The 19,612-nt window shown below is 43.4% G+C and overlaps 1 protein-coding gene across 1 annotated transcript in view; it reads right to left on the bottom strand.

The window, feature by feature from the left end:
- Positions 1-19,612, bottom strand: part of LOC144756182 (E3 ubiquitin-protein ligase TRIM39-like) — a 132,603-nt gene that overhangs the window by 60,155 nt on the left and 52,836 nt on the right. Inside the window, exon 4 of the mRNA XM_078645774.1 lies at positions 4,705-4,935. Within this exon, the coding sequence (XP_078501900.1) occupies positions 4,705-4,935 (231 nt within the window). The remainder of the gene's footprint in view (positions 1-4,704; positions 4,936-19,612) is intronic.

Raw genomic sequence — 19,612 nt, 5'->3', positions numbered from 1 at the left:
AACAGCTACTAATCGCGCTGCGAAAGCCGCACAAGGCTGTCTCTTCTCCCACCATCGCCAGATGGGTACGGTGGATCATGCAGGAAGCAGGCATTGACACGAAACAGTTCGGTGCTCACTCGGCTAGAGGGGCCATGGCCTCGAAGGCGTTCTCCTTGGGAGCCAGATTAGAAGATCTGATGAGAGCTGCAGATTGGTCTTCGGACTCTACCTTTAAAAGGTTTTACTTCAAACCGGTTGTTGATATTGCTCATTTGGTGGTGAGTAAGCTTTAAACTAGCATAATCTGAAGCCTCCGGTCCTGACATAGAATCGAAATTTGCCTAGCAGAGTAACGGTAAGTTTCAATTCTATTAAGGACACGGAGGCGAGGATTATCCCTCCCGATCCGCCTACGGAGATTTCCCTCCCGTACTGCAGTAAGTACTTAGGTTTTCCAGTTCGATGGTTGTGTGACTTGACTGTCTTGCATTTTGGGTTCTTTGGTCACTGATAAGTGTCCCTTTCACTGCTGACGCTGTGATCTTTGTTGTAGGAAATGATGGCGCCAAGCAGGACCAATAGTGGAATAGCGTACCTCGCGCGAAGAAAGAGGAAGTGGTCATGAAGGGGACGTCCTACCTAGCTGCAGTGGATACTGAGAAAGGACTACATTATGGACTGCCTTATGTTGCTCATGGGAGTTGTAGTTTATGGACATTTTTCTTTGTTTGCCCTTATCCTTTGTTAAGGTAGGGCTGTTATGTGCTTTTTGGCTGCTGTCAGTTTGTTAATAAATCAGCGAAGAAGGTAAAAGCATAATCCTCGCCTCCGTGTCCTTAATAGAATTGAAACTTACCGTTACACTGCTAGGCAAATTTCGATTCACCTATGTATGGCAGAAGTGCAAATTAATAGTTTATGAAAATATTTAATTCATAGTTGGAAGCCTGTCTATTGTAAAAATGAAAATGATAAGCGTTCGGTTTGAGAGAATTTACTTTCCTAAAATATAAATTATGTATCTCATAGCAAAATGTGCATATTTACATAAAGTTACAACCTAATGTCTGGGGGCAAAAATCACTCCTTCCACATCTATACTAAGAGCAGATATTTAAGTGATAATCAATAGCACCATCTGAAACCCTAATATGTAAAACCAGTGTAACCGGTCAACTATTCTAAACTGAAAGGTATCATAAACAGGACAGACAGACAGCTGTAAGAGCCTCTAAATCTGCCTTGCTCTACTGCATTGCCTGAGATTGTTTTACTTTTACAGCATGCCCCTTCCAAGGAGTTGCTCAGTCATGTCCTGTGACACCACAATCTTCCTAAAACCAGGATTGTTGCAGAAAGAATGCTCTCCTGGTGCTATACATTGTATTCCCTTGTCACCTTCAGTAACTCCTGCAGTTGGCTTCTTCTAGGTACCTTGTGCAGTTGATACTCCCTGCAAAGCGATAAGGTTCCTGCTGGAAGAATGTTTCCTTAATAAACCTAAGAATGCTGCCCGCCTTAATCAACTTAAGAATGCTTCCTGCACTAATAAACCTAAGAATGGTGCCCGCCTTTCTGCCTGCTTTTCTGCCCGCCTTAATACACCTAAGAATGCTGCCCACCTTAATAAGCCTAAGAATGCTGTCCACCTTAATAAACCCAAGAATGCTGCCCGTCATAATAAACCCAAGAATGCTGCCCGCCATAATAAACCCAAGAATACTGCCCGCCATAATAAACCCAAGAATACTGCCCGCCTTAAAAAACCCAAGAATGCTGCCCACTTTATTAAACCGAAGAATGATACCCGCCTTAATAAGCCTAAGAATGCTGCTCACCTTAATAAACTCAAGAATGCTGCCCGCCGAAATAAGCCCAAGAATGCAGCCCGCCGAAATAAACCCAAGAATGCTGCCCGCCGAAATAAACCTGATTGGCAGGAAAAAAAAATTCTGTGGGGCAATCCGAGGCTCCCTTGTATATTTTCTGACTCGGTGGGGAGAATGTGGCAACAGCATGGTATAACATTCCTAAGGCACCTTTATGACGAACACGGCTTCAGGTCATTTTTATCTTTGAAAGAGGAATTTAGGGTAGCCCATAATTCATTCTTTACATACTTGCAAGTTAGGAACATTTTATTCAAGGGGAAGGCCTGCTAGCTCTACCCTCTACAACTGAGGTACTCCGGGTCATTTTTAAAACTTGAGGGCGGGGTTTTATAAGGAAAGTTTACCTAAGTTGTCTAGCTAGATCAGAAGATGATGCTATACAGATTACAGCTAAATTGAACCGCATTTTTGAAATTAAGATCACCAATGTTGAGGTTTTTTAATCAATGCTATAATCAACTCCTCTGTTACCTCAATTAATTTAAAGTTGCAACAACATCGTATCATGTTTATGCTGTACTATACCACAATGGTCATTTCTAAATGGGCCGTGTCTCAGGCTTCTTCGAAGTCATACTGCCCTAAGTGTAATGATTATGAAGCGGATCTCCGACACAAGTTTGTAACGTGCTCAAAGCTAACGGCATATTGGTATGAGGTTGCCCGTCTGTTGAGTTAGTTGGCAAATATGTTCCACTAACTGAGTAAGAAATTTTACTGGGGATGGTACCGGATTCTGGCAATCTATTGAAATCTCTAGTGTCTATAATGGTTTGTGCTCGTCTGTGTATTGCCAGAGCATGCATTGAATCACTTAGTCCTAAGATTACTGATTTTTGGTTCTTGCTGAGGGGGGTCTATGAAATGGAATCTCCACTAGCTAAAGCAAAGGGCCTATGGTCGAGGGTCAAATTCGGGAGGGTCTAGTCCAGCCTTCAGTGGGATTAGTATTCATCTATTTATTTTATTTACTCATTATAGGATACTTGTATTAAGTGTTTATATCTATCTGTAATTATTTGATTGAGTTATGTCAATTTGTTTGTGATGATCACATTTATATTTCTTGTCTGTGCTATGAATGTTCTTATGTATATTTCAATTAACAAGTGGCTAATAAAAGCAACAAGGAAACCTAAGAATGCTGCCCGCCTTAATAAACCTAAGAATGCTGCCCGCCTTAATAAATCTAAGAATGCTCCCCACCTTAATAAACCCAAAAATGCTCCCCACCTTAATAAACCCAAGAATGCTCCCCACCTTAATAAAGCCAAGAATGCTGCCCTCCTTAATGGGAGTCGGAATTGGGAGAGATGGAGGACTTAGATTGGGAAATGGCGCGGATGCATCCTCGAGAGGTGGCTATTAAATCACGGCTTAGACTGATTCAATTCAAATACCTGCACAGAGTATACTATGACAGAGCATGACTGCATCGTATAGGGAGGGCAGAGACACCCGATTGTTTGCGCTGTAGAAGGTCAGAAGGTACATTCTTCCATACAGTATGTGACTGTTCAAAGATCAAACTGTACTGGGCTAATCTGTTGGAGGAACTAGGAAATATTCTGGGAGGGACGGTTCCGCTTAATCCCCAGTTTGTTCTGCTAGGAATATCCACAAAAATTTACCTCCCCAAGCCACGGTTAATCTTACTCCAATTGGGATTAGTGGTGGCGAAACGTAACTTGGCTAAGGCATGAAGGACGGTGACGATTCCATCCCTGGTTGAATGGAAAAAGAGTATGGACAAGAACATGTTGGAAGAAAAGACTACTTATACAGCACGGGGCTGCCCCAAAAAGTTTTGGAAAATATGGAAACCATGGCTGGAACATTATGGACTCTCACTCTCTGATTCACAATAATCTCCTATGGTGGGTAAGCAGATGGAGGGAGTGGAGGGGCCTCCCGGAGATGTACTGGTGTATAATGCAATCATTTGAATGTCCACCACTGCTCTTTGAATATGATACAGATGTCGAATTGAATATGTCAATATGCTTTGCTACGGAAGAATGTTTTCGTATCGCAATTAAGAAAATGCTAATGAAAATATTTAAAAAATGCTGCCATCCTTAATAAACCCAAGAAAGCTGCCCCCTTAATAAACCAAAGAACGCTGCCCGCCTTCATAAACCCAAGAATGCTGCCCGCCTTCATAAACCCAAGAATGCTGCCCGCCTTCATAAACCCAAGAATGCTGCCCACCTTCATAAACCCAAGAATGCTGCCTGCTCTAATAAACCTAAGAATGCTGCCCGCTTAAATAAACCTAAGAATGCTGCCCGCTTAAATAAACCCAAGAATGCTGCCCTCCTTAATAAACCCAAGAATGCTGCCCGCCTTGCTGCCCACCTTACTGCCCGCCTTAGTAAACCCAAGAATGCTGCCCGCCTAAATAAACCTAAGAATGCTGCCCGCCTAAAGAAATCTAAGAATGCTGCCCGCCTAAAGAAATCTAAGAATGCTGCCCGCCTAAATAAACCTAAGAATGCTGCCCGCCTAAATAAACCTAAGTATGCTGCCCGCCTTAATAAACCTATCTCACAATAAATAACCCGGCATCCTGTGAATGGCAACCAGGCTATTGCTGAAATCTAGATTCTAATGGTTCTATAGATATACAATTACATATCGTGTCACACCCTGCATCTGCTTCCTCCTCCATCTGTGGCTATGGTACGCTCTGAAGAGCTGCTGCACTTCTAGTTTACGCCCCTTGTTCAGTAACTGCAGATCCTGCAAATAGCGCCCCATCCATCCCTGAAAGTAGATGCCTAATTCAGGAACTCTGATGTCTTTCAAATCTGATCTCATATCTGCTCACCTTCAGGAACTCCACATCCGGCTGCCAACACTTGCATTCAATCTCTTTGACCAGTTCTTGGAGTGTGGATTGCAGGCTTTCCATTTCAGTCACTTTCTTCTTGATTCTCATCAAGACAAGTGTCTCCCTTTCTTCCAGCTGGTGGAGCAGAAGATCTTGCTGTTCCTTCAAAAACTTCTGCAGATCCTCAAATTCGCTCACAATTTTCTGCCTCTCTCTTGACACCAGTCCCTTTGTTTTGAATGAAAGGAAAAAAATATATTGATATTATTAATGCCATACTGGAAAGTCTTGATAGACGAAACATGTGTCGGAGCCAGAGTTATATATTATTGAAGAATGGCATGAGTGTAGCTGTCAAAGTTAAAACAAGCTATGTACTGCCATCAAACGCTAAGAAAGGCATCGTATCCACACTTTCCTGCTCAATATGGCAGTTTTGAAATCTCACATGCATTATAGTGGGACTCCAATTAATATTTCAACCACAAAAAATAGCAAGCATTGGCACAGCCAAAAGGGTTCACCTGTGAGAGCGATTGGCTTTGGCAATGTTATGTATCCATGCTGTAGGGAAGTGCAGATGTGTTGCAGTGTAGCTAAAAGTAATTTCAAAAAAGGCTGTGACACAGCATGGGCTAATTTTTTTTTTTTTTTAACGTGCATTAACGCTGGTTGCATACTATTACTTTTTAAAATATGTTTAGCAATACTGCACAGCAGCCACACTGCTATACAAATCATTGCTAAAGTCAGCAATGCCCATACTGTACAGCATGCACAAAAAGCAATAGCAGAACTAATAGTCTCAAATGGGAGAACTAATGGCTTTGCTAAGGTTTATTATGTCTGCACAAAACCCCTGTGATTCTGAGCAAATCAGTTAATTTCCCATGAGTGAAAAAGGAAAAAACAAATGACATTTAGGGGTCGATTCAGATTCGGGAAACGAATCCGTACGACGATTCGTATTCATAGCCGTTTCCGTACGATTCTTAGTAATCCGCCCGAATTGCGTAGTACGATCCGTTGGCTCGAAATACGTATGAATCGTCGCGAACCGTACGAAAGACAAGGCTGAGTCCGTACGACATAGACCCGCACAGTAAACCGTACGAATCGCAAACATCCCGCCAAGTACGATACGGACCGTGGAATGGGGACGCGATTCGTACGGATACGTCGGGTATTAGCAATTGGTACGGAGATCTACGCTATCGCATGAGCACCGAACCCCTAAATTCAAGGGGAGTACGCGGGTGGTGTACGCACCGTACATGTATGAAATTGGGGGGTACGGACCATACCCCTACGCACCATACACCTACATACATGGGGGAACGCACGGGGACATATCTAATCCAGGGGTGTACGCACCGTACCCCGATGCACCGTACCCCTGCAATGATGGGGTACGCACCGTACACGGGGGGTCCGTTCCGTATGCTTTTTGAGCCGAAATCTGGTTTTCCGGATGTTTTAAACTCCCATAGCAAAAGCGTCATACGGAGTGCTGTCTACACGAATTGTACTAGCTGGGTCGGAAAAAGCTGCTTCGAACCATATGGACGTCGCGTACGGCGTGTTCCGAATAAGATTCTTACGGATCATTGAGTCGTACGGTCTTTGGTACGAATCGTACGGAGAACTGCATTGGGTACACATCGTACTACATCGTATGTACGGGTACCGTTCTCCGTACGATTCGTATGGGAAAAAGGCTCCGTACAACGATTCGGACGGGTTTTTACCGAATCGGAATCGGCCCATTAGTAAAAAAATCCTATCACACAAACAAAGCAATTGCGCCCAAGTCGATGTCTCACTGAAAATACAATTGTCACAGTAAAAACAAATATAATCTGATGTCACCAAAAACAAACACTTCAAAAGAGAAAAGGGCTTATTTATTTATTTATTTTTTGCAGAGTTTTATATAGCGCGAACTAGACCCGAAACGAATCAGGTATCAGAGCGCTTTACATAGCACCAGTTACGTTACATGAGGACACACATTCATTTTTATTTTTATTTTATTTTTTTGTTAGGCACGGGGAGATTAAGTGATTTGCCCAGGATCACAGGATGTTTGGCGTTGTTACAGAGACTGGAACCCAGTTCCTCCAGGTCCGAGGTCGAGTGCCCTAGCGGTTAGGCCAACTCCTCTCCCCCAATTTTTTGATGTGCATGTGGCATAGTAAAACACAGCTACAAATGGCAAAAGGCTCAACAAGGACGACAGAGAATAAGAATAAAAGAAGTCCGTCAATCACAGCGCGATCAGCGGAAGGACGGCAATCAAGCTGAAGCAATCAGTACTTGGTCCATGCTCCAGCTGAAAGAAGAGTGAAGCTAGCAAGTGTGGGCAAATAAGAAGACAGCACATAAGAGTGACAATGAAGACAACAAATGTAAAGCAATGCGCGGGCTGAAAGCCCTTTTCTTGATTACAATATTTCTCGCAAGCAAGTGCGCATGCAGCGTTTGCGCTGTCACAGCCGAGACCTACAAATTGCAGTGGCTTCCAGTACAACACCAAGACTGGTAACAGTGTGCTCATTGGGAACCTGGTGTTGCAGTTTGGCTTCAATGTCCCTTTTCTGTAGTGGGTCAATACTGATTTGCATATAGGAGAACACGTTCTATACTTGCACAGTGAAAAAAGAAAACAATGGATTGGAATGCAGCACCAAGCAATTATTAGTAGTCAGAAAGAAGTCTAGCATGTGGCTGGTGTCTGTATACTTACTGACCCACTTAGTAAAAACACAGACTACTTGTTGCTGGTAGCTTTATGAGGACCCGGGACGAGCGCCCATCTATTGTCAAACTTTCATCAAGATCGGGCACCCACTTGTTGCACCGGTTTCGGTCTCCGTAGTGGTCCTCTGTATTGGACCACTTAGTAACAACACAGGCTACGTGTTGCTGGTATCTTGCTTAAGACCCAGGAGGAGCACCCATCTATTGTCACACTTTCATCAAGATCGGGCACCCGCTTGTTGCACCTGTTTTGGTCCCCGCAGTGGTCCTTGGTGTTGGACCGAGGACCACTGCGGAGACCGAAACAGGTGCAACAAGCGAGGTGGAACCAGAGGCTAAGTTCTGAGGGGATGAAGTACTGGTATTTGCATCTAGAAACTGTGTAAAAACAAATAATTCAAACTATTTCAAAGACACACTTTTTTAGTGGAATTATATATTTGACATCTTTTGCGAAAGGACATTGACTTTTATGACTGCGGCTGTTGGAACTAAGACCAGAAGGGAAACGAGCTTGAACGCACGGTGAGCGTGAGGGAAGCAGGAAATGACACCAAAAGCTGCACGCCAGCATAGACAACAAGCGCTCCCCAGGCATCAGCTGTTTATTTTTGCATCGCGCTTTCACTAAAGTGAAAGCAAGATGCAAAAATAAACACGCGCGCCATGGCTCCTTTTTTGTTTGGCCCAATCAAAGAGCCGGACTGGCGCGTGCAAGGCATCGTGACGAAGCTTCTGATAAGAAACTTCGTCACAACAGCCGTACTGCAGGCGAGCCAGTCCAGGTGGGCCGGAACAAAAAACCAAAGGGAGGCAACCGAAAACCCTCCTTTTCAATGGGAAGCCAGTGTTTAACATAAACGCTGACACTACCCAATGAAAATTAGGGGCGGGACTTCATGTCCCCTTCTTGAAACTGACTTCATTACTATAGCTCTCGCAGTCGAGGAGCGCATGCGCACTCCAAAGCCAGGCGAGACCTAAAAAGATGACAAAGGGAGTCAAAAAGCCTAGAGTTGTCCATAGAGAGACCACAAAAAGAACTTGATATTTTGAATTTAATGTCTATCACGGACGAATGAATGAACTCACTCTGCCTCAACAAACACCGAGTCGGTGACGTCTAGATCAAACTCTTATATAAAACAACCAATTCACCCAGCAGTAAATCTACAAATGTAAGGGCTTATTAACTACTCTGATCCCTAGAAATTAATCAAGTAAGCTACCCATGTAAATATCAATTGTCAAATATCAGACATATCTTTACCTTATTGGCACCACATGCGAGAAAGCAGAGGCCATTTGCTGAAGTGACCATAAAAGGTTAATTCACAATGGCAGCTCTGCTGTAGATGAAGGCACCAGTAAACATGGTCTGCACGGTGCGCCATACCAGCAGCGGTGCCACCTGCCCCTCCCTCAAAGAAAGGACTGAAAACAGACTTCGAGGTTCTGCAAGCAAGGTACAGGTCCAAAGGATTGTGGGTTCCGTTACCCCTCCTCAGTAGCCCTAGCCCGAGCAACGGGCAACAGGTGCAGACAGGCTTGCAAGACGATTCAGTGGAAGTCCCAGCTCAATAGAGGAAGCCACGAAGAACACGCAGAGGGCTGTGGCTTCAATACCCTTTCCCTACCAATGGGCAGATAAGGAACACAAACGTTTCTGTACTTGGGAATTCTTCCAAGAGGCAGCTTGGGCAGAATGGCAAGGAAGGAACACCACCTCTTGTGGCAAGAAATCTGCACATCCTGCTTAAACTACCGGAGGATTCATATATCTCCTATGAAAGGAGATTAGTCTTGGAAAGTAGAACTTTGCAACACTTCGGAAGTTCCACCTTTGTACCGCTTATCTCCCCTTTACACTGCATTTCATTGTTTCTGCTGCATTTCCGCATTTTGTTTTTTGGTTGTCTTCTTGTTTCCTTTGCTCTTTCTTGGCACTATGTTTTCTGCATGTTAAAAGACTGTCTTTAGGCTTCCCTATCTGCTCTTCCATTTTCTCCTAGAGTAGAGTATTGGCTCCCTACTCATTACTAACTTTTGGCCTATCTACGGTTAGAAGGTCAGCAAGGTAGCATCTGCGGAAGGTCCTTATCATCCTTCTGAACTAAGACGGCTCAAGGCAAAAGCTTCAACAGGCCACACGTGTCACAGGAGGAGTGGGAGAAATTTGCTCTTTTTAAATGGAATGTCTGACAGAATGTCGATGCAAAAAATATCGACATACAAAAATATCGTACCAAAAATATCGATGTCAACAATATCGACATCCTATCTCCAACAAGGTAAGTACAAAAATATCGAGAAACAAAATATCGATGTCAAAAATATCGTAATTAAAAAATATTGTTTTTTTGAATTAAAAAAATATGTAAAATAAATGAAATACTTATAAATGTAATAAATATAGGTAAACATTTTATAATATTTAAAATTAATATACATAACTTAATTAAAAAAATTATTAAACATACATATACATAATATATATACTTGATAACTTGTAATAATTATTTTAAAAAATATTATAAATTACAAATGATTATATAAATAAATAAATAAAAATGTAAAAAAAGGTAAGGAGAATGTTGGATAGCGCAGGGGTAAAAATTACTATTCCAACTCCAGAGAGTGCAACAGTAGGGAAAGTGTTGGATAGCTTAGGGGTAAAAATTACTATTCCAACTCCAGAGAGTGCAACAGTAGGGAAAGTGTTGGATAGCGTAGGGGTAAAAATTACTATTCCAACTCCAGAGAGTGCAACAGTAGGGAAAGTGTTGGATAGCGTAGGGGTAAACATTACTATTCCAACTCCAGTGAGTGCAACAGTAAGGAAAATGTTGGATAGTGTAGAAGTTAAAAACAACATACTTAAAAATAATTAAAAATAAATTAAAAAAAATATTAATGAATTAATTATTAAATAACTATAAGCTATTTAAAAATACCTAAAAATAACTAAAAACATAATTACCAATAAATTAATTAACAAACTTAATAACGAATACCAATAAATAAAACTTAATTCATACTAATTAATTAAAAAATATCTAAAAATAACATTATAACAAATAATTACCAATTAATATTAACAATTAAATAATGTATACCAACAATTATTACAATTAATTACAATTGATAAAAATTAATTACCAATTAATAAAAATTAATGACCAATTAATAAAAATTAATTCTCAATTAATTACCAATATTATAATTATCAATACCAATTAATAAAAATAAATCTATTAATGAATTACATTTAAATTACTCCCCACCCTATTCCCATATAAACCCACAACCCGCTACAGTACTAAAACACTAAATTAAAATATACATATAAAATGATTAACAAAATACATGAAAATAATACAAATATCGATATTAGCAACATCGATATATTTGATAACGATATTACTAACTTCGATATTAAAAACATCGATATTACTTACCTTAAGGTCGATATTCTGTCCATCGAAATTATTGACATCGATATTTTGTACCATCGAAATTAAAACATCGATATTATTGTATATCAATATTTTAATTTTGATATTTATGCTATTCACCTTTTAAATGCCCTGCAACCATAGCTTTTTTCATTAGAGGAAAACAACCATCAGGTTGCACCTTGGGACGTATTGTCTTTGCCAATATCATCTTTTGGTGATGGTGAACAGCATCGGAACACATTTTTTTAAAAAATCACACATTATATATATGTCTCCAGGGAGCCGAAACGCTATGGCGACTACTCTGCGAGGAATAAAATAACTTGCACTAACTTGAAGGTCCGTGTCCGTTGTTATTGGGCAAGCAAGGCAGGAATCGGTGGCCACTGGCTCCAGCGCGGCAAACCGGATATATATATATATATATATATATATATATATATATATACATATATATATATATATATATATATGTGCAATGGCACAGTCATGTCTCTTTGTAAGCACAAAGTTAATTAGTAATCCATGATGGATTGGTTAAAACAACAAATAGAAATTAAATTAAGGTTGCATTTAGGTGCTTTTTTTTAGTAAGGCTGAAAGGCCAACAGCAATTTGCTGCCATGGCTCCCCAAAAAAAAGGTTTAAAGAAATTGATACATTAAATAAACAAGCATTTGCAATGCAATAGGTCTCGCATTTACGCGAATGTGAGCTATTGGCATTGTAAATGGCAATACCTTTTATTTTTGTTTTTAAAACAAATAAAATGCATTGTCGTTTACAATGCCAATAGCTTAAACTTGTGTAAATGCAAGACCTATTGCATTGAAAATGCTTGTTGTTAGTGGGGGCCAATCTTGCAGCAGTGCTGCTATATCGTCACCCTGTAACAAGGCAAGACCTATTGGATTTGTTAATGCCATTTTGAATGTGCATTTGTTTAAAACAAAACATTTATCCAAAACCAGGATTGCCCGGGATTACAGTACAGCCTGGTGAAATGACGCTGAAGAGATCCGGTGGAGTAGCTTCCTTATATAAAGGCATTGTAACATGGAATTCCGTGAAGCAGCAAACAGTGTTTTTCTTATGTCCCATTTGCTGCCCTCTGGTAATAAATGTCTGAATATGCGTTTATTGGCACACTTGCTCTAAGTAACGTGTTATTGGCCCACATTTATTTTCCATTACATGGCCTAGCTGGTAATATAAGTTCATCTCGAACTTTGCAAATGTTTGCTTTCGCTTGGCAACACTCTGGTTGTGTTTGAGACATCATAAAATATGTGGCAGCCTACTTCTGACCGGCTGCCTCATGGAGGCCCAAATGGATCTCTGCTCACAGTGAGTAAAGAGAGGGACCAATCAGTGCCCTGCGTGTAAGTCGGAGTCCTGTCAGATGCAACGGTGCAACCAATGGTCACTTAGTATACAGACAATGAGGTGTGAGGCCTTCGTCTCCAGGCTGTGTACACATTAGAACAAACCCTAAAAACTGAACATAGAATAGCAGAGGCACCCAAGGCGAAACTAGAACCGGTCCAAAAAGAAACCCATATACAAAATCATTTACTTCTGAAAAACACCCAAGCCTCCAAGGCAGATGTGAGAAATAGCAGATCAGCTGAGAGCCCAGCTCTATGAAGTCATAGTGTTAAGTTTTGTAAATTATCAAACCAACATTTATCAAATTCAAACCAGGCCTTCAGAGGCATTCATGTGAACTTGATGGACAAAGAATATTTCTCTAGTGGTCATCTAACATACACAAATTCTGTTTTCAGGAAATATATATAGCGAGTTAATCCTACCTCCCAAACACAGACCAACTTTGCAAGGGGCAATTCTTTCAAAAGCATTCTTTAAACTCCTTATAACAGTGCCATTAATCCCCTATTAGGAGGTGGGTGCGTATAAAGCAAACTAAAATGTAATATTTTGAACCTGCACTGGAATATGCAAGCTGCTTTGCTAAGAGGTGTGCAGTGCAGCGAGGGAGCCAGAAAGGGACATGACATGCCACCTGAAGCAGCCCCCAGCTCCCTGCCTTGGAGTGCAGGACAAAGCGCTCATTAATCACAATTATGACATGGCCACGTTCATCCCAAATACATCACTTCCATTACAGGCCTTTGTGGTGCAGCTGGGGCCACTACATTCAAGTCGAAAACGGACAGTTTTCACACCATACAACTCGCAATGTTTTCTGATAATAACCTTCAACTTAACAAGATAAACGTACTTAATACGGCACACGAATGCAAGGTTTAGCCCCAACAAGGCCAAAAGAGGGCCTGGTGGTTTGAAAATCGAATTTTGAACATCAGCATTCCGGATAACGGCGACACTGACCAAAGCGTGCTGTCTTAGGAGGCAGAGGAAATACAGCGCCTGTGCTCTGCAAGCAGCGCGTGCAATCACTCCTGGAGAAGAGGGGGTGCAGTCTGCCAGTCTGCAATTTGTGTTCTCAAATAACGCATTTCAGGCTGAACGGCTTGCCTCCGTTAACCCGTGCAAGGTCGGAGCGGCGCATTCTGTGGAGTGTGACAACTGCCCCGCAGTCACCGCGTCGTTCAAGGCAGGGGGACTCCTCGTGGACCGAGCCCAGTCACAAACCTAGCGACTCTTGCAGCTCGCCGGCTCTGCAGCGCTGCACGTTTAGCGCTTCTCCATGCAAACCCCCCATGCACTGCACTACAATGTAAGTGTGAACTGGCCGGCAATAACGAGCATTTCCAAGCAAGAACAGAGCCAGTACACGTGACCTGCGAATGTCGTGCCCCGTGTTCTGGTCCTTCGTCCTACGCCTCTCCAGCCACTGGTGCCCTTACCATTACCAGTCAGGTGTACATGCCATTGGAACGTGTACTCTTCATGTCCGGTGCGCCTGCCCTGCTCATTGCCCTTCTGCGTGCCAAGTGCCGGTCAATAACCTGCCTTCTGTGCATGCAAGTCGACCACTCGCCTCCCGTGCCCGGTTCCTTCCCTGTGTGCGTGTTCTCACCTGCTCTGCCCGTGGTTTCCATGCATCCCTTGGTCTCGTCCGATCTAGTTCCTCTAAACTAGCCCCTGTGCTGTACCCTGTTTTGTCTCTTTCGGTTCCCTGTCCTTTGTACATGTGCTGTCTTTTCTATCCCTGCCTAGTGTACACATGCGGTCCACTTCTGATCAGGTGCACATGTGCTGCCATGTCCTGTTCCTTCCAGAGCCTGTTCTGTGTACAGACACTGTCCATGCCTTCTATGTACATGCATTGCCCTTGCTCTGCCTTTTATCAGGTGCATGTTTGCTGTCCCTGTCTTGCATACATGTGCTATGATGCTATCCATGTTTTCTCCATGGCCTCTCCGGTCTACATGAAGATACATGCTCTGGCACCGCCGCCTACACTGGTGCTAATCCATGTTCTGGGTCTGATACATGTACGAATGGGATATCCGAATTCGCTCCATACCCAAGGCAGGTTAAGTGTACACATGCTGTCCGTGTTACACTTCATCCCTATGCGTAGTGTGTCTGTGCAGCGGACCTGTATACATGTGCGATCCATGTCCATAACCAGTCATGTAAATCTGTATTTCAAATCAACTATACGTTGCCTTGCCACATACCCGGTCTATGTTCTGCACCTGCCCAGTGTGCATGCGCTGTCCACTCTCTGCTCCTGTTTTTTAACGGTCCTCTGTACAGATCACACACATGCATGTGCCCTATCCATGGTCGGGTAGTAAACATACTCTGTGCGCCGGTACCAAGAGCTGCTTAGCCTCCGATATGTGCGAGGTCTGCAGAGCGTGTAACACTAACTGGATACACAAGAACACCAAGAAGGATTAACGAGGAGGCTTTTAATGACGTCAGCCCCAGTACACTAAACGGCGTCTCCACAGAGCTCCCCTGCGCCTCGGTGGAGCGGCGCCTCCGGCACACGGGCGGCATGCGCTGCGCGGCGAGGGTGAAACTTTGTGGGGGGAAGCCGGTCACATGCAGAAAAGGCCACATGTGCACAGCACTATAGAACCTGACACTACTGTGACACGGAGTTCTCGAGGTGCTAAACTCGTCACTGAGCCCAGCACAAATGTGGCAATGGGCAGCAATAGTCGCACTAGGTAGCTGCCCGCTGTGATGCCATGTGGTGCCCCGTTAAAGACCCCGCATGTGCTCAGAGGTGTCCCTTCGTTTGGGTTAGATTTCCCCCAGGTGTATACCCACCTTTAACGGCCCAAGCAGTGCCCCGCCCCCTTCGCTCCGACAGTGGCATCCTCAGATAGAATGCTCCGTGGAGCATCCTCTGCAACCCAGGGTCTGCACGAACCTCCGCCCCCAGTCCAATGGCCCGCACAGATGCTCCGCAGCACCCCTAGACGTACTGCCCCGCAACCGCCCGGGCACCGCACTGCCCCGTAAGCTCATCTTGACTGTTGTCCGAGGGCTTGGCGCCGCTCAGCTCGCACCGCAGGCTGCTCCCCTCCCGACCACAGGGCTGCACCGCCCCATCGATGCGCAGCACCAGCTGCTCGTTGTCCTCCATCCTCAGGAGCGCGGCCACAGGGTGCTCGAAAGCATCATGGTGCCCACTCTCCGCCCCCGGCTGCTCTGTATGCTTCCCCCGGGGGAGAAGAGGGTTCCTCGAAGCACAGCAACTGGGGAATTCAGCAGACGCGGCAGGGAGAAGGGCCTTAGGCGGTCACAGCAGTTTGGAGGTCCCGCCCCCGAAGAAGGAAAAGGGAGCCCTGCCCCCCCCCCCTTGAAGGCGCTCCAGCTGGCGCAGCAGTGGGGAGCCCCAGCATGCCACGGTAAGCAATGGGGAGTTACAGCACCCATGCCCACAGCCATCCACAGCACTACGGCTCTGGAGCACTACAGGCACCCTATAAATGGACTCTGCAATTGCACGATCTGTGTGCGGGAGGCAGCACTTCACCACAAGACATCCAGCACTCCTTTCAAGCTCGAAAAATGCCAGTAGTTAGTCTTGGAAAAAGTAACAAAACACTTGCTAAATTTGTGTTGCTTATATGAAGTACCCAACACGCTGATTCTGACTGTTAAAGGTACTCTTGTCAAGCCCCTCCCCCTTTCAATGTTTGCACCATTCAGTGTACACAGTCCTCGCTTCATTTCACATCTTTCATTATTTATTCTCAGTTTGTGTCCCCAGACATATTGTCCTCAGTAAAAGAGGATGGGATGCGGGGAGAGGTACATAAAAACAAGCAAACAAATCCCGCCGCCCTCACTTACCTACCTCCGGCCACAGAAACGGCCTGGAGCGCGCCTCGGCAGAGACGCGGGAGGACAGGAGCGTGACGCGCGTGAACGTGCACGTTGACGTTCCCGCGCGTTCACGGACCTGAGTCGGCTCGTGCACAGGTCTGGAGCTGCTCGTTCACAGCTCTCACTCCCTTGGCAGGGAGGAAGGTGACTATAGTCTCGCTGGCGGGAGCGCTTCGCGCTCCAACGCCAGCTCGACCTAAAAAACTATTTAAAGGATGGTGGGGGTATGCAAGAACGGGTAGGTGGCAACAGAGTACAGAGGAAGGGATTACAAAAATAAACCCTGGTTGGGGTAAAAGAAACAGGAGAGAGAGACCCACACAGAGCAGGGGGGAGGGGGGGATTGAGGGGAGTACTTGAGGAAGATCGAGCAGCACATGAGGGAGACAGCAGCACATAGTGCATGGGGCAGGTATTTGTGAGAGAAGGAAGAAGCTGAGGGAGAGAGCTGGAAAACACATGTAATCTCTAGGAGTACTCAACCAAAAAGAAAACAAGTACCTCCTTAAAAGTGAACAACAAAAAAAATACAAGTCAGGCAATCAAATGGATGGTAGAGCGGCTATGCTCCAGCGAACAGACAAACACACAATGGAGATGGAAAGCCATTATTTAAGAGTGGTAATAAAGCCAACCAATGTTAAGCAATGCGCAGACAGGCTTTATACCCACTGTGTGTTCTTGGTAAGCCTACAGTATCCGCAACCAGACAGCTTGCGCTGTGTAGTGACGCTTGGACCAAAATACGTAATCATTACAATAAAATCCAGCACTACTTACAAAGTAAATAAGCTAAACCAGGTAATAGTGACTTGGAGAAAACTGCAAGGGTGATTACATCATGTGGTTTTCTCCATATTACCTGCAATTATAATATGTACAGTGACAGTGCTCACTTCACATAGTAAAACACTCTGGGAGCTTTGCCTTGCACTGCGCTAGTGGAATCTGTGAATTAGCGTAAGAGCACGAAAAGCCACACACACTAGCCGTTGCCCAGTCATCTTGCGGAGGCAAGCACCCGGTGACTGGATAGAATTCCCTCTTACTAACCTAAGAGAACAACTCCTGCTACATTACTGAGGATGCGGGAGGGTCAAATCCTGCCATGTGCCACATACCACTTGAGAAGGATGGATCATTTCAAAGCAAGTGAATCTATGAAGATCCAATGCGGGAGAACCATTGACTGCCAAAGACCAGACATGCTGCGCTTAAGTCATAGAAGTACCAACAGTAACTTTAAATGAAGCCCTGAGTAGGGTTTGCAAGAGATGCAAACAGACATGAAGTACCTCAAAAGTAAATTCTGGAGGCAGAGTCAATGCTGCAGTTAAGAACTGAACACCAACAGTTTATATGCAGAGAAATATGCTATTTGTCACCGGGCTGTTCCGTTAAAAATTAGCCAGTAAAAAGGGAACATGTTAGGCATAATTAGGCTTTCCTGTTTTCAGTTTCTATTTTTGGTAAATTATGGTGGGAGTTTTTCAGTGATACCTTAAAAAACAGTTATCAGTGGTTACACATTTTCGTGCCACTAAAAACAAAAGAAAAAGTGTTTTTCTGGTGTTTATGGAACGTTTTGCTTTTATTATTGCTTGCTTTCTGCACTGATAGAACATGGTAAGTAGACAGTGTATGTATAGTGTATATGAGGTCCAAATAGATTTTTGCAAATTAAACTTATCGTAGTACACCATACAATACTTATTCCGTGAGTGTTTGGTCATGCACGCTCGCTCTTTCCTTCCATGTAAACTTGTATCTGTGAAAAGGCCCCCACAACATTGGCACTTAAGACGGGCAACGCAAAAACAGCTAGTACACAATTTGCTAAATCTGGCCACTGACATAGCTTCCCATGCCAATACTGGTATACTTAAAGATTGCGATTCTCAGGGCAGGTTCTACAACATTTGCATTGAGCTGGGCGCTTTTGCCCTCAATTATTGAAGCGGTCAAAAATGAAGCAGCACTTTTGAAACTACGCAGGAAATTCCCCTTTACTGAAGGGATCTAGAACTTGTACATAGTACCAGTGAGGTTTCATTGACTTCAAATGCCATTTGAGGGGAAGGGACATTTCTATGCATCATTGCAAGCCATTTCTCATACACTGAAGAATAAACGTTCCTGAATTGCTCTTCAACAATGCTTTGCTTACCAAGTGGCAAGCACTATAACATGGAACATGTTTCAGGGCCAAAGTCACTAAAGGTGTCACCCAGCCTACTCTCAAGGAGTACCAGAATGGACTAAAAAGTCAATAGTATCCCTCATTAACTCTGAAGATTGTAAAGATGCTTTCAGCATACCATCTAACAAGTGGCAAGGATCTCCTACAGGGAATCAGTTCAGCTCGGGTATCAATTTTGACAGGTCATCACACAACTTTTTCATATACGTAGCTGAATCACTGCAAATACAAACAATATTACTCCAATCTTTGTTGAACTTGGAAAGAACCTGTTTTGCAGAGTATTCCAAGGGACACTGCGTTCCATGTTTTTCCAAAAGTCTGGTGTCATGTTTTAACCACTATCCCAGATGGTTGGTGATAGTGCTCCTAATACATATACTTGTCACTATACCTTGCATTGAGTGTTTAAAGCCTGAGGTGCTGGCAATTCACCTACTATCAATACTGACCTACTAGAAACAACTGTGGGCTGATGTATTAAGGGTTTTTACCCATTCTATATGCGTAAATGGGATGACTAGTATTAGGAAAGATTCTTATGAAACCAGCCATTTTACCTTTCAGTGAAAAAATCAAACGCAGTCAAAATATCAAATATGATTTTGATATTTACTGATGCTTTACAGTTTATAAAATAATTAAATGAGACCAAAACATGCTTCTAAACCCTGCATCTTTAGACCAAAGACCACAAAACTGAAAAAAGCAAAAGGAAGAAGAAACAATATTTTAGTGGCATCCCTAAACATCAAAACTCAAGCAAAATGTTAGCCCAGTCTTTCTTGCTGCTAGCTTGTATAACAAAGTTACATTGTATTTGCGCCTTCAGGAAGAAAAAAAATGACTTTCACTCTTTTTCCTTTCTTTGAATGGCATTTAGTTTGTGGTTGTGCAGGTGTTTTTTCAGTGCTTATATGTTTACACTGGTGAGGGCTATTTCTCTTTCATTGGGGTTTTATCAGTTATTATAGGTCTAAACCTAAAACCCCACAGCCTAGGCATAATAAAATGAGCCAAAGAAGATATTGTAACCTTCAAATCTCAATGGCTCCAAATATTAGCTGCCTGCATACTAGTGGAATGGAATGCTGCTATCACCCACAGCTTATAAACATCAAACTGTGTTTAGTAAGTGCTTAAGTCTATAAATCACCACTATCAGGAATATAATGTGCTCAATTTCAGTGCATGTGTGCCAGCA

Source organism: Lissotriton helveticus, chromosome 5_1 (genome assembly GCF_964261635.1).
Source record: "Lissotriton helveticus chromosome 5_1, aLisHel1.1, whole genome shotgun sequence".
Lineage (NCBI taxonomy): Eukaryota > Metazoa > Chordata > Amphibia > Caudata > Salamandridae > Lissotriton > Lissotriton helveticus.
Note: the sequence above shows the minus strand (reverse complement) of the source record. Positions and strands in the feature narration are given on the sequence as shown.